At 48.3% G+C, this 13061-nt stretch overlaps 1 protein-coding gene across 1 annotated transcript in view; it reads right to left on the reverse strand.

Moving 5' to 3' along the window:
- Window positions 1–5788: 5788 nt before the first annotated feature.
- TSPAN15 (tetraspanin 15) overlaps window positions 5789–13061 on the reverse strand; it is a 48131-nt gene continuing 40858 nt past the window's right edge. Inside the window, exons 6-8 of the mRNA XM_063102919.1 lie at window positions 8684–8731; window positions 7099–7215; window positions 5789–6549 (exon numbers count right to left, since the gene is read on the reverse strand). Coding sequence (XP_062958989.1) covers window positions 6400–6549; window positions 7099–7215; window positions 8684–8731 — 315 coding nt within the window. The 3' untranslated portion in view covers window positions 5789–6399. The remainder of the gene's footprint in view (window positions 6550–7098; window positions 7216–8683; window positions 8732–13061) is intronic.

The raw sequence follows: 13061 nt of genomic DNA on the forward strand, positions 1-13061 counted from the left end.
ATTACTATTGTTAGCATCTGGCCTCAGTTTCCCAGTCTATTAATGGGGATGGAAAAGTCTCATCCTGGCCAGCTTCACAGAACATTCATTCATTCATTCATTAGACAATTGTTTATCGAATGTCTACTATATACAGGTACGAATAGTATTTTTAGGCTCCCTCAGCTGGTTTGCTCTTTTGTGGTAGGAGGTCTGGAGGAAACACTCCAGCTGCCACCCCAGCGGGTGACCAGGCTCTGGTGGGTGGGGAGGGTGGGGTTGCTGAGCGCTGGGCACTGAGGAGTGGGTGGGCAGCGCCACCTAGTGGCCACATCCAGTCATGTTCTCTCTGCTCACTTCTTGCCAGGAAGATTTGTGCCTTCTGCCTTCCTGGGCTCCCTCTGAGGGCTCACGGGCTGTGGGGAGCTGGACCCTGTGCCAGAACCAGTAGCCCCGTAATATTTATGGGTGCTCCCAGGCCCCAGGCAAGTGGTTGCAGGGCAAGATCTTGGAAGGAGCAAGGTTCTGGGGTTGCTGCAGAGCCTCTTAGCATACTACTTACTGAGCTAGTCTGGCCTCAGCTTTCTTCATCTGCAAAATGGGTGACCATAAAATAAGTCCCTCCACAAGAACTAAAGTGAGACTCACAGGAGGTGGCGAGGGGGGATGTGGAAGCGTTGGGAGCTGGATCTTTCTGGTGAGATGATGGAGAAAACCCTGTGAGCTAAGAATGAACTGAGTCAGTCCAGGGACCTCTGCCTGGAGCAGGGGCCCAGGGAGGAGGCTAGAGGGGGAAGGCCTTGAAGTCAGATGTGTGTTCAATTCCTGGCTATACCACTTGACAGAAGGGGGATCATAGGCACATTCCTCAACCCTCTGATCCCCAGTCCACTTTTCTGTAAGATAGTGATTATGGACCATTATGGGTAAAAAGAGACGAGCACAGAGTCTGTGCACAGCAAGAATAAAAAAGGGGGCAGTTGTAACTTGATTGACTCTATGGGGCAGTGGACAGAGGACAACCTCCAAAAAAGAGGTCGTCATCTTAAAGATCAGGAGGCCAGAGTTCATGTCCGTGCTAGGATCCCCGCATGACCCCAGCACCACAAGAAGTCCAGGTTGTGACCAGAGAATAGGGCACTGGCTAGAGGGGGGAGGTTTGCTTGCTTGTTTAAGATGAGAAAAACAATAGCTTGTTCATATGTTCGTAAGAATGGTCCAGCTGGGCTGGCTGGTTGCTCAGAAGGTTAGAGTGTGGTGCTGATAACAGCAAGGTCTAGGGCCAGCTGCCAAAGTAAAAAACGTGGTCCAGCTGGTTCTTTGAGAAGAGCAGTGAAATTGAGAACCCCTAGCCAGACTAATTGGTGGGGGGAGGCTGGCCGGTAAGGGGATCCCAGCCCTTGACCTTGGTGTTATCAGTGCCAGCTCTAACCAAGTGAGCTAACTGGCCAGCTCCCTAACCACACTAATTAGAAAAAAAAAAAAAAAAAAGACAAATTGCCAATATCAGGAATAAGAGAAATGAAATTACTACAGATTCTGGCATAAGAGAATGCATAATTTTATGTCAACAAATTTGACAACTCAGATGAAATGGACAAATTCCTTGAAGAACTAAACTACCAAAGCTCTCGAGAAGAAAATAACCTGAGTAGCCTTATATTCACTAAAGAAATTAGATTTACAGTTTAAAATGTTCCTACAAAGAAAACTCCAGACACAGGTGGCTTCACTGCTGAATTCTATCAAACTTTTAAGGATAAAATAATACCAATTCTACACAAACTCTTCCAGAAAACTGAAAAGGAAGGAATACCTCCCAACTAATTCTATGAAGACAGTATTACTCTGATACCAAAAACAGGTAAAGACATCACAAGAGAACTACAGCCCAATAGCCCTCCTAACTTGGTACAAAATTTCCTTTTTTTCTTTTGGTTTGACCCCCCCAAATTTCATTTTTCCATGGCTTTGTTGTGGTATAACTGATAGATTAAAATTGTACATATCTATGGTGTACAACATGAAGTTTTGGTATATGTGTACACTATGAAATGATTACCACAATCAAACTAATTAACATTCCATCACCTTATATAATTATTAGCACCTATGTGTGTGTGTGTGTGGAGAGAACATTTGAGATCTACTCTTAACAAATTTCAACTATACCATACATTATTATTAATTATAGTCACCATGCTGTACGTTAGGTCTCCAGTACCCAATTAATCTTATAACTGAAGGTTTGTATCCTTTGACCAATATCTCCCCTTTACCCCCAGTCCCTAGGTGCAAAAATTCTAAACAAAAGTTTAGCAAATCAAACACTACAATACATTAAAGGGTAATACATCATGATCACATGGAGCTTAGTCCAGGAATGTAAAGTTGATCTAACATCTGAAAATCATTCAGTGTAATTTACCATAATTAACAAATTTTAAAAGATGCAGGAAAAAGCATTTGACAAAATTCAACATCCTGTCTTGATAAAAATTTTCAGTAAACTAGAAATACAAGGGAACTTCTTCAACCTGAAAAAGAGTATCAATAAAAAACCTACATCTAACATTGTAATTAATGATGAAAGACTGAACATTTTCCCCCTAAGACCATGAACAACACAAGATGTCTGCTCTCACGCTTGCTATTCAACATTGAATAAAACAGAGTGGAGAATCCAGAAAAAAACCCACACATATATGGACAATTGATGTTCAACAAAGGTGCAAAGGCAATTCAGTGGAGAAAGGATTGTCTTTCAACAGATGGTGCTGGAACAATCGGATATTCATATACACAATAAATTAACTTCAATCCATACCTGTACTGTACATAAAAATTAGCTCAAAATGAATCATTGACCTAAATGTAATAGTTTTACATAATTATAACATAACTATAAAACATCAAAAACGTAGGAGAGTACCTTTGTGACCTGGGGTTAGGCAAAGAATTCTCAAATATGACACCAAAAGCATGATGCAGAAAAGAAAAAATTGATAAATTGGACTTCATTGAATTAAAAACTTCTATTTGTTGAAAAACACCATTAAGAGAATAAAAAGACAAGCCACAAACTGGGAGAAAATATCTGCAAATAATATATCTAATAAAGGACTTGTGTCCAGAATATATAAAGAGTTCTCAAAACTAAATAAAATGAAAACAAACAATCCAGTTTTTAAAAATTTCAGCAGATGCTTCACCAAAAAATTACATAGATTGCAAATAAGCCCATGAAAAGACATTCAACATGATTAATTATTAAGGACATGCAAATTAAACCACAATGAAATATCACCACACACCCATACAATAACTAAAGTTAAAAAGACTGATCATATCAAATGCTGGCAAGGATGTGGAGGAACTGGAACACTCATACATTGCTAGTGCGAATGTAAATTGTGCAAACATTGTGGAAAATAGTTTGGCAATTTCTTGAAAAATTAATCATACACTTGCCATATGATCCAGCCATTCCACTCAGATATTTACCCAAGAAAAATGACAGTATGTTTTTATAAAGCCATGTACACAAATGTTCATAGCAGCTTTATCTGTAATAACAACCCCACAAAAACTGGAAACACCAATGCCCATCAGCAGGTCAATGGATGAACTAAGATACATTCATAAAATGGAATAGTGCTCAGCAGTGAAAAGGAATGAACTACTGTTATACGCTGCAGAAGGAATCTCAAAACAACTGTTGAGTAGAAGAAGCCAGACCAAGGTAAGAGTGTACATCGTACGTATCCACTTATATAAAATTTTAGAAAATACAAAGTAATTTATAGATCCAGAAAGCAGATCTGTGGTTGCCTGGGGAGGGGGCTGGGGTGGAGGGGTGGGGAGGGCTATAAGGAAGGATTACAAAGGGACAAAAGGACATTTTAGGGGGGCGTGATTGAAGTTCATTGTCTTGATTGTGGTGATGGCTTCAATGACACATACACTTAGTTTAAATACATAGTTTATATTATGTCAAATATACCTCACCAAACTGACCAAAAATAAGTTTTGAGAATATTATATTTGGCATCTCTATACAAATTCTTTATGTGGAGTCTTCCTTAATGCACTTTTTTGTTTTTCCTTATAATTATATAACCAAAAAAACAGTCCGAAACTGAAGCCCACAAATTTCTAGTTTTGTAAATATTGTGGGCTGCACAATTATCATCAGTTTCTATGTGTGCCGCGGCATGGGAAAATGACTGATGTTGAGGGTCATTCTTCCATCCTCGTGGTGAGATGAAGACATTGCTCTGAAGCACAAAAGGGTGCGACAGCAGGGGAGGCCCCATGGGACCAACAAAGCCCTCTCCACGTGCTCCGTCTCACCATCCCGAGAGGCTGAGGTTTGGAAAAGACGGGATGAGTGCCTGCTGGGGCTCAGCTATCTGTGGGCACCACCCCATGAGCCCTGGTCCACATGAGCAGCCGTCCTGGGCCACCGTGTGTGGGAGCAGGGGGTAGGCATGTCTGTGATGAGCGGTGGAAAGAGGGGAAGACAAGGCGACCAGGTTTCCAGGTTCCAAGGAAACGTGACTTTGGATAAGCAAACTCAGAGCAGTCTCAAACTCCCACCAGTCCATCTTGCTGTCCCCAAGGGTGGCTGCCCTCTCTCTACAGAGAGAATCCTCAGAGAACAGCCAGAGCCCCAGAACCACAAGGCCACCAGCTAGACACGGGGCTTGACCTGGCCCATGTCCAAAAGGTCAAAATGGGGACCAGACAGAGGCTCCAGTAGCAGCTGCCATCCCCCACAGGAAGAGCCACAGACATAGTTGCAGCCAGCCCGGGTTCTGCATGCCCAGCACCGTGTGTGCACACAAGGCGACAGAGGCCTGAGAGCAAGTGCCCAGCAAGATTCCACCTGGGCTCAAGTCCGGCTTTGTCACTTAGCAGCCTTGTGCCTTGGTGAGTTACTTAACCACTCCGTTTCCCCATCAATAAGATGAAGAGAAAAATTACCACGTGTGGTTGTGAGGATTAAAGAAGTTAGTATTTAGAAAGTGTTTGGACAAGTGTCTGGCACAAGTATACTCTAGGAGGTGTTTGCCACTGTTGCACCATGCTATTCTTTCATTTATTAAATTTTTCTTTTCTGTCCTATCCTTTTGAAAACCCCTCTCCTGCCCTTTCTTACAACACACCAGACAACTCAGGCTTGTACACATGGCAGGCCAAGCATCCCTAACTTCTGGATGTTATGAGTAGCTCCCATTCTCAGATTCAGATCTTCGAGCTTCAGACTCTTGCTGTTTTATTTCTAGTGTCCTGGCTACAAAGAACCTCACAGAAAATCTAGAACCCAAGTCTGGGGGCAGGAAGGCTTGGGTGGACCGATCCATGCAAGTCCTGCTGTATCCAGCAGGGGGCAATCAGCACCAAGCTTTACCTGGCACCAAGTGTTGACTGCCCCGGGCGCCAGACCCTGGTACGATAAGCTGCTATTGCAGGGAGTCACTCTGGTTCTAAAGCCACGGGTGGATTTGTGGGTACTGCTCCTTCCCAGGCTCTTCGTCTTCCTCGTTCTCCATCTGCTCCACTTCTGGGAGGTGGAGCCTCATGCCGTAGTCACTCAGCCTCAGTTTCTCAGTCTGTAAAATAGGTGTTGTTACTTCTGCCTCTGGCTCTCAGGTGTTCCTTGGCCTCAGTGTCCTAAACTGTACTGAATCTTCACCCCAGCATGGTCCCCCTTCAATCCTTGCACAAACAAGAGGCTTCCAAGTCCTGGTTGAGGCCCTTCCCACCCCCTCCCCACCAAATCAGCACAAATGAAAGACCCCAAAAATCATGTCTTTATTGTATAATTAATGAACCAACTTGGAGGGCCATCAATGGGGTGTGTGAGAAACTTCCAGCTTTGATTAGTCAGAAAGTCCTGTTAACTGTGTACAAAACATGAGTGTCGCAAAAATCATGTAAATAAAATAGGGTCAGCGAAGCCACAGCCCTTGGGGAGGGGCTCAAGGCACTCTGGAGGCTGAGAAATGGTCCCACCCGGGCTCTGGGGCGTGGCGGGGGCACTGGGGGGCCCAGGGCTGCACCCACCCCTCCTGCCCCGTGGGACACACTCCTCTCTTGCTGCTTACAAATCACTACAAAACTGCCCTCAAAAGGGCATAAACACCGCCGGCCAAGGCACTGCCGAAATGAAACGGCACGAGCTCCCCTTCCCCTGTGGACCAGGCCTGGAGAAGGGACGCCCTTGCTCCCCAGGCCCAGCAGTGTGGGTGCAGGATCCCAGCGGCCTCAGCGAGGCCTCTTAGGGGAGGCAGTGGCCCTGGGATGCCGCATGCAGGCACAAGCAGCCTGGGGGTCGGTGCCCAGCGTGTGCCTGATGTGAACTGAGAGGTGCTGTCCGGCACGGTCCTGCTGGAGCCGCCGTCCCAGGCCAGGGCCCTAACTGGGGTAGCACAAGCAACACCCAGTGGCCGCTGCCTCCACGTTGGGCTTGGCGCCAGGTCCCAGGAGACCGTCGGTGACAGAGTGCTCCATGATGATGTCCTCCACCCGGGTGATGTACAGCAGCGTCAGCAGCACCCCCAGGAACTGAGAAGAGGGCAGGGCCGGTGAGAGCCTGCAGGACACAGAGCAGCCCTCCCTGGCAGGGCCCAGCACCCAGAAGCCCAGGCAGCCATCCACGAGCCACTCTGGCACTGGCCATCTGAGAAACCCCCACCACCCGAGCAGCCCCAGCTTGGGCATCCTCTGCCCCTTCCAGGAAGTCCCAGAGAACCTCCCATCAGCAAGGGTCCCTCCAGTCTGGCATTCCTGCCTCCATCCTGGCCCTGCCATGCACTAGCTACGGAACCCTGGGCAAGTCACTTAACCTTGCTGAGCCTCAGTTTCCCCTCTGTAAAATGGGCATAATGATAGTACCTACCTCACAGAGAGAATTAAAGGAGACAGTGCCTGGCAAGCTCTTGGCAGAGCCTGACAACCAGTGCTACTGCCATCCACCACCTCCCCTCAGCCCTCCAGCCCACCCAGAGCGAGCCCAGACTGCTGTTACGACAGCCTTCCTCACTCTGCCTCTCTGCACCTTCTGTGCACTCCTATATTCACCAAGTCACTTATCTGAATGCCCAGCCTGCCCACCTGGGGGAGCAGGATGCCCAGCAGGATGCCCGCCATGATGGTGTAGTTGTCCGTGAACCAGATGAGCACGGCGTTGGTGCAGCCCCGCACATAGATGACGTCCTGCACACTGAGGCGCTGCATGGGGAGGAGCCTGGTCAGCCTAGCAGAGCCAGAGCCCCAACTCTGCCACTCACTGGAGGTCGGGCCAATCCCTCAACAGCTCTGGGTCTCAGTTTGTCTTATGCAACATGACAAGGTGGTCCCAGACCACTGGTTCTCAATGGGCAGTACCGTTCCCTAGAGAGCACTGGGGATATTGTGGTGGCACTTTTGATTGTCCCAACGACTGGGGTTGGGGCTGAGGGACTGCAGAGCTCAGGGTAATCCTGTTCCACAAAGCCCTGCCTGCTGCTTCTCAGATGTCACCCAGGCATTGGTGTGGGTGGAAAACCTATCTATGATTATCTGAGCCAAAAGGCTAAGTCCAGGAACCTATAAAAAACAAAGTGTTTTCTGCATGATTTTAATATACAATGAATTTTCCAGTACTACTACCACGTAAATTAAGGAATGGTTATACTTTATTTTACTCAGAACTTTACCAAGGAGTAGTTCCCCATTTTAAAAAACCAACAGCAAAAACGATGCCCATGGATGCAAGTCACTAACACAATCACCACCCCCCGACCCCATATCGGCTGCCTCGTAGCTGTCCCAGTCTCAGGGATTCTTCACATCTGTGCAGACAGCTGATTACTTCAGTGCGTCTTCTGCTGCATCACTACTGCCTGAGCATTTATATGTTGAAATATGTTATATAGCTGTCAATTGTTTTATTTTATTTCTCCTTTATCTCAATTAGATCATTATGTTGATTGTTTTGAAATTAGGTATAAAGGTAAGTTATGTTGTCTACAAATTTCATCTGGGGATAATACACAGGGCATTACCAAGTATGTGTTATAAAAAATGGTCACAGGTTCTGTTGGGCTGAGAGCCACTGCTCTCAAATTTTCATGTGTGTCAGAATCACTTGCTGAGCCCGGCCCCAAGAATGTGCATTTCTAACAAGCTCCTAGGGGATATTTTTGCTGCTGGTCTGTGGACCCCACCTTGTAAACTGCTACTCTGGGGCATCTCAGGTCACCACTATTTTTAGCTCCCTTCCCAGCAACACCCCAGCCTCTCTCCTAGTCCAGGGGAGTTGCCCAGGAAGCAGACCCCCAGAGGGCTTGCTGTCTTCCAGGGACTCCTATGTCTCAGGCAGAGGGACCCCATGTGAGCTGTCTGCAAATTGGTGGCTCCAAGGGCAGAGGCCAGCTAGTGCTAGGCACAGGTGGGCACACTGCCTGCTGGGTGTACTGGTAAGAGCTGTGGTGGCCTCATGTAGACAAGCTCTCAGTAGGTGCTCCCCTAACCCAAGCATGTGCTGTCTCCTAGCTTGGGGGGATTCTTGGCTCCCTGAGCCCTTCTGCGTCTGGGTGGGGGGAATGTTGGGAATTTCAGCAGGCAGGAACCCCACCTCTAGAAACCCCTCTGATCATCCTGGGAGTGGGACAGGAAGAGCAACATTTCCAGAGGAAAGAGATTTCAAAGACATTACCTCCTTGTCAATAGTTTTGTAGCCACACATGGTGTTGACGACTTCTGTCTGAAACAGAAATAAACGTATAATAGCTAACACTTATAAAGGTACTTACTCTAAAAGACACTATTATTCTACCCATTTTACAAATGAAAAAACCGAGGCACAGGGAATTGCACTGTCCAGTATGAATGGAACTGAGATTCTGACCCAGGCAGTCTGGCTTGAATCTGCACCTTAACTCCCACCCCCAAGAAATGCCCAGTGAGGAGACCTGGGAAGGCTGGTTCTGTGGCTTGGTCAGGGAGCGCCCCCCAGCACCAGCAGCTGCTGCCCCAGGCTCCACCACTATGGCTGACACAGTCATGCACGTCTCAGGGGTCAGGCTGGGCTGTTCCAGCTCTGCCAGTTTATGGAGGAAAACCTCAGACCACAGCTGGTACCCTGGTCAGCTGTGGTTTACCCGAGGGCAAGGCTGGGGCCCCTGGCCACACTTTCCTGCCCCCACTGCTCCACCAGTGGAGCGTGTCACCGAAAGTTCCTTCCTGGGAAGAGAATGGTTCCCTGGCACTCCTAGCTACTCATTAATCTAGGTGCAGGGAAAGCTGTGGTCGGGCCCGAGACACCATCAAACCCCTTCCCAGGCAGGCCCTAAGCCATAAGCTGGCAGTACTTCCCATCACCGTCTGTGCCCTGCACAGTCTCCTTCTCCATCTATAATGTGACAGCTGGATCCTCTGGTCCAGCCATGACCCCTGCCAGCCCCCCCCCATACATTTAAGTGAATACTGCTGTGGGTTATGGTGCCATGGTGTCAGTGACAGTGAGGAGAGTAATGGTGGTGTGGCCACGTGGCCTCTGGCATCCCCCTTCCTGGGTCCAGATCCTGTTCTGACACTTATGAGCTCTGGGACCAGCGTCGGTGGGCTGCCGAGGGACCTGCAGGCAGAGCCACTTGATAAAGATCTGTCAAATGAATGAATGGACGAGTGAACAGGTAACGATGATCAGCAAACCCACTCCAGGGGCTGTTTTGGACATAAAGTGAGATATGCATGTCAGGGGCATATCACAGGCCCAGGCACATGGAAGATCACAGGAGCACTGGCTGGAGTGACTGTTCACAATCCCAGCCCCTGGAAAGGTAAGGAAGGGCATTGACTCTACTTCTAAAAGTGCAGTTTGAACCTCAGACATTATCCTGGTCATCCAAATGACCTGGCTTGCTGTGTGGGCAAATAAGCTCCCTTGGTCTAGGGTCCCCAGGGGCCCTCACACCCACCAACACCCAGCACTCACTCGGCATCAATCAGTCAGTGTTTGTGGCCCTTCCAGGCCATGGGTCAGGCCTGGAGAGCAGGTGCAGGAGGACGTGATGGGAATGGAGGCTCTCCACCTCATCTGCTCATTCATCCCTCCATTGAATAAATATTATTGAGCACCTCATGTGTGCCAATTACAGCTCTAGTCACTTGGAATCTAGAATAACAAAAAATCCCTACCTTTCTATAACATAGAACTTACATTGTAGAAAGGGAGACACACAATAAGCATAATAAAATAGTAAAGTATAATGTACATAAGAAGGTGACAGGAGCATCTCCACTGTGCCAGCCCTGGAGGTGGAACCACAGCCCCTGCCTCAGGGGACACCTAGTCTCCAGCAACAGCAACTGGCAGAGGCCTCCCTCACACCAGAGCCCAGAACGCTTTCCTAGGCCCTGGGGGTAGGGTGATGGGGTACTTGCCTCCCCCTGCCAGGAGGGTCCCTCACCAAGGAGTAGGGGGGAAAGACGCATCCATGACCTTCCCAAAGGTAAAGCCTGCCTGGGTTCAACCGCAGAATCAATATTCTAGAGAAGACTCTGCTGCAGTTCACAGGCCCCAAGACCAGTTCCTCAGCGGCCTCCTCCAGCTGGCACAGGGCAAAGACAGGAAGTCAGGAAGAGGACTCCTGAGCAGCCAAAGCATCAGTGCAGCAGAGTTCACATGGGTGATTCATGTGGGTGCTTCTTCTCACCCTCACACACAGAACTAACGAGGGGGCTTATCTGGGGTCTGAGCAGCTAATGGGAAAGGGGAGAGAGGCCTTCAGGACAGGCCCCCAAAAGGTAGCCAGCCAGCCAACAAGGAAGGGGGTATGGATGGAAATTGGACACAAGAGCTCAACAGGCCCAGCAGTCTGGACCACTTAATGCAGAGCAAGCTGTCCTCTACACAAGCAGCTCTCAGAGTATCTTAGTATAACCAAAATTTATAAGCCTGTGTGCAGCTCTGTTGCTCCAAATTCTCTAAAGGAAGCTCATGTAAGACATTTCTTTTAAAGCTGAGAGCTAGAGGGAAAAAAAAGTTACTTTCCCTAAAGCAGCGTATTGTTCTCTTGAACAGTAATAATGTAACAGGCCATGTCTCCCTTTTTCCCTTGGCTGCCAGGAAGCCCTAAGCCACTAAACACAAAGTTCCATTTTCAGTGATTCCATAAGGCCCCTTATCAGTATTTTATATTTTTCTCCATCATCTGGGCCTTCTATTTCAGCATATATTTTTCATGGTCTTAATTTTTTTAATTTTAGTTTTTTCTTCCATAAATTTTGTGTGCTCATTTAAATCTTCTGCTGAAAGAAATATGTAAAATGAATAAGTAGATTCATACGCAATAAACCAATCCTACTGAAGAAGGAAATACCCCCTTTCATATTTAGAGAAAATCACCTGGGGTGGCGGCACAGGGAGTCAATATGGGTTTTGTAATACAGAGCTGGAGATAACCCACCCAGGTGAAGGCTGCCTCCCTCCCCTGTGTTCTCAGCCAGACGCCAGCTTTAGATTCCATCCTCTCTGCAGACAGCGCTCATGTTTATAACCCCATCCAGGTGCTCTCCCCAAAACTCCAGACTCCTGTATCCAGCTGCCTCTCTGACATCCCTGCTGAGACGTCAAACAGGCTCTCAAACCCACATGCTCACAGTGAGCTCCGGCTCCCCCAACACTGCCTCCTTGTAGTCCTCCCCTCTCAGGCCGTGGTAGCCCTGTCTTTCCTGTGGCTCAAGCCAAAACCTGGAGTCCTCTGATCTCTCTCTCTCACCCACTGCCCACACAGATCTGTCAGCAAATCCTGTTGGCTTACTTGCAAAACACAGCCAGAATGTGATCACATTTTACCACTTCCAGTACCACCACTCGGCTCTGAGCCTCTGTCTTCTCCTGCCTGGTGGGGTGGATGCTGTGGGGAGCTGCCCAGAACCCTGTCATCTACTGGGAATGTTGCTGGCAGGAGCTCTTAGCTATCAGCCCTCGTGGTAACTGCCTTAAATGATCATTAATTTATGTGTCAACGTGACTGGGCCACAGAGCGCCCAGATATTTGGTCAAACATTATTCTGGGTATTTCTCTGAAGGTGTTTTTGGATAAGACTGACATTTAAATTAACAGACTGAGTAAAGCAGATTGCCCTCTCCAATGTGGTTGGGCTTCATCGGTGAAGGCCTAAACAGAACAAAGAGGCTGCCCCTCCCCTGCGTGAACTTACAGAGAGAATCCTTCCTGCCTGATTGTCCCCAAACGTGAGCTAAAACATGGGCTCTTCCTGGGTCTGAAGTCCGACCAGCCTTTGGATGAGAACTATACCATTGACTCTCCTGGTTCTCAGGCTTTCATACTCGGACTGGAACTAACCCATCAGCTCTCCTGGGTCTCCAGCTTGCCAACTCACCTGCAGAGATTGAGACTTGCCAGCCTCTGTAACCATGGGAGCCAATTCCTTGTAATAAATCCATCAGTCAATCAATATCTATCTATCTACTCCTTGGCTAAACAGAGCCAGCAAGTCTCTTCCTGGATGTGACACAGGGATTGTACTCACACAATGCCTGGTCAGTGTGGGGGTATGAAGGCCCAGCTCCCTCGCCCAACACTGGACAACTCTGAAGGATCATTCCCACAGATTTGGCTGAGGCCCCCTGCTGTACCGCACTGAGGCCCATCGTCACTCAGCTTCTCCCTCTACCCCACCCCGCTTCTGGCTCCTCCTTTCCACAGGTGTTGACCCAAGAGCACCTCCAACTAAGCCTCCTGCTCACTAAACAGCATCTCAGAGATGGCTGCTGACCTGTGAGCCATGGATTGCTGCCCATGAGCCCCACCTGTGCCCCCCCACAGCAGCCAGGGTGATCCTGGTAAAACCCAAGTCAGATCCCTCACTGCTACTGAGCCCTGCATGGCCCCAGTCACTCCAGAGCACACCACAGTCCTACCCAGGCCCTTGGGGGCACCCATGACCTCCCTGACTCCACCTCCTACCATCCTCCTGGGTGCTCACTCTGCTCCTGCCACACAGGTCTCTGTGCTATTTCTCAAACACCCCAGGGTAACTCCCACCTTAGGGCCTTTGCATGT

The sequence above is a fragment of the Cynocephalus volans genome, chromosome 7 (genome assembly GCF_027409185.1).
Source record: "Cynocephalus volans isolate mCynVol1 chromosome 7, mCynVol1.pri, whole genome shotgun sequence".
Lineage (NCBI taxonomy): Eukaryota > Metazoa > Chordata > Mammalia > Dermoptera > Cynocephalidae > Cynocephalus > Cynocephalus volans.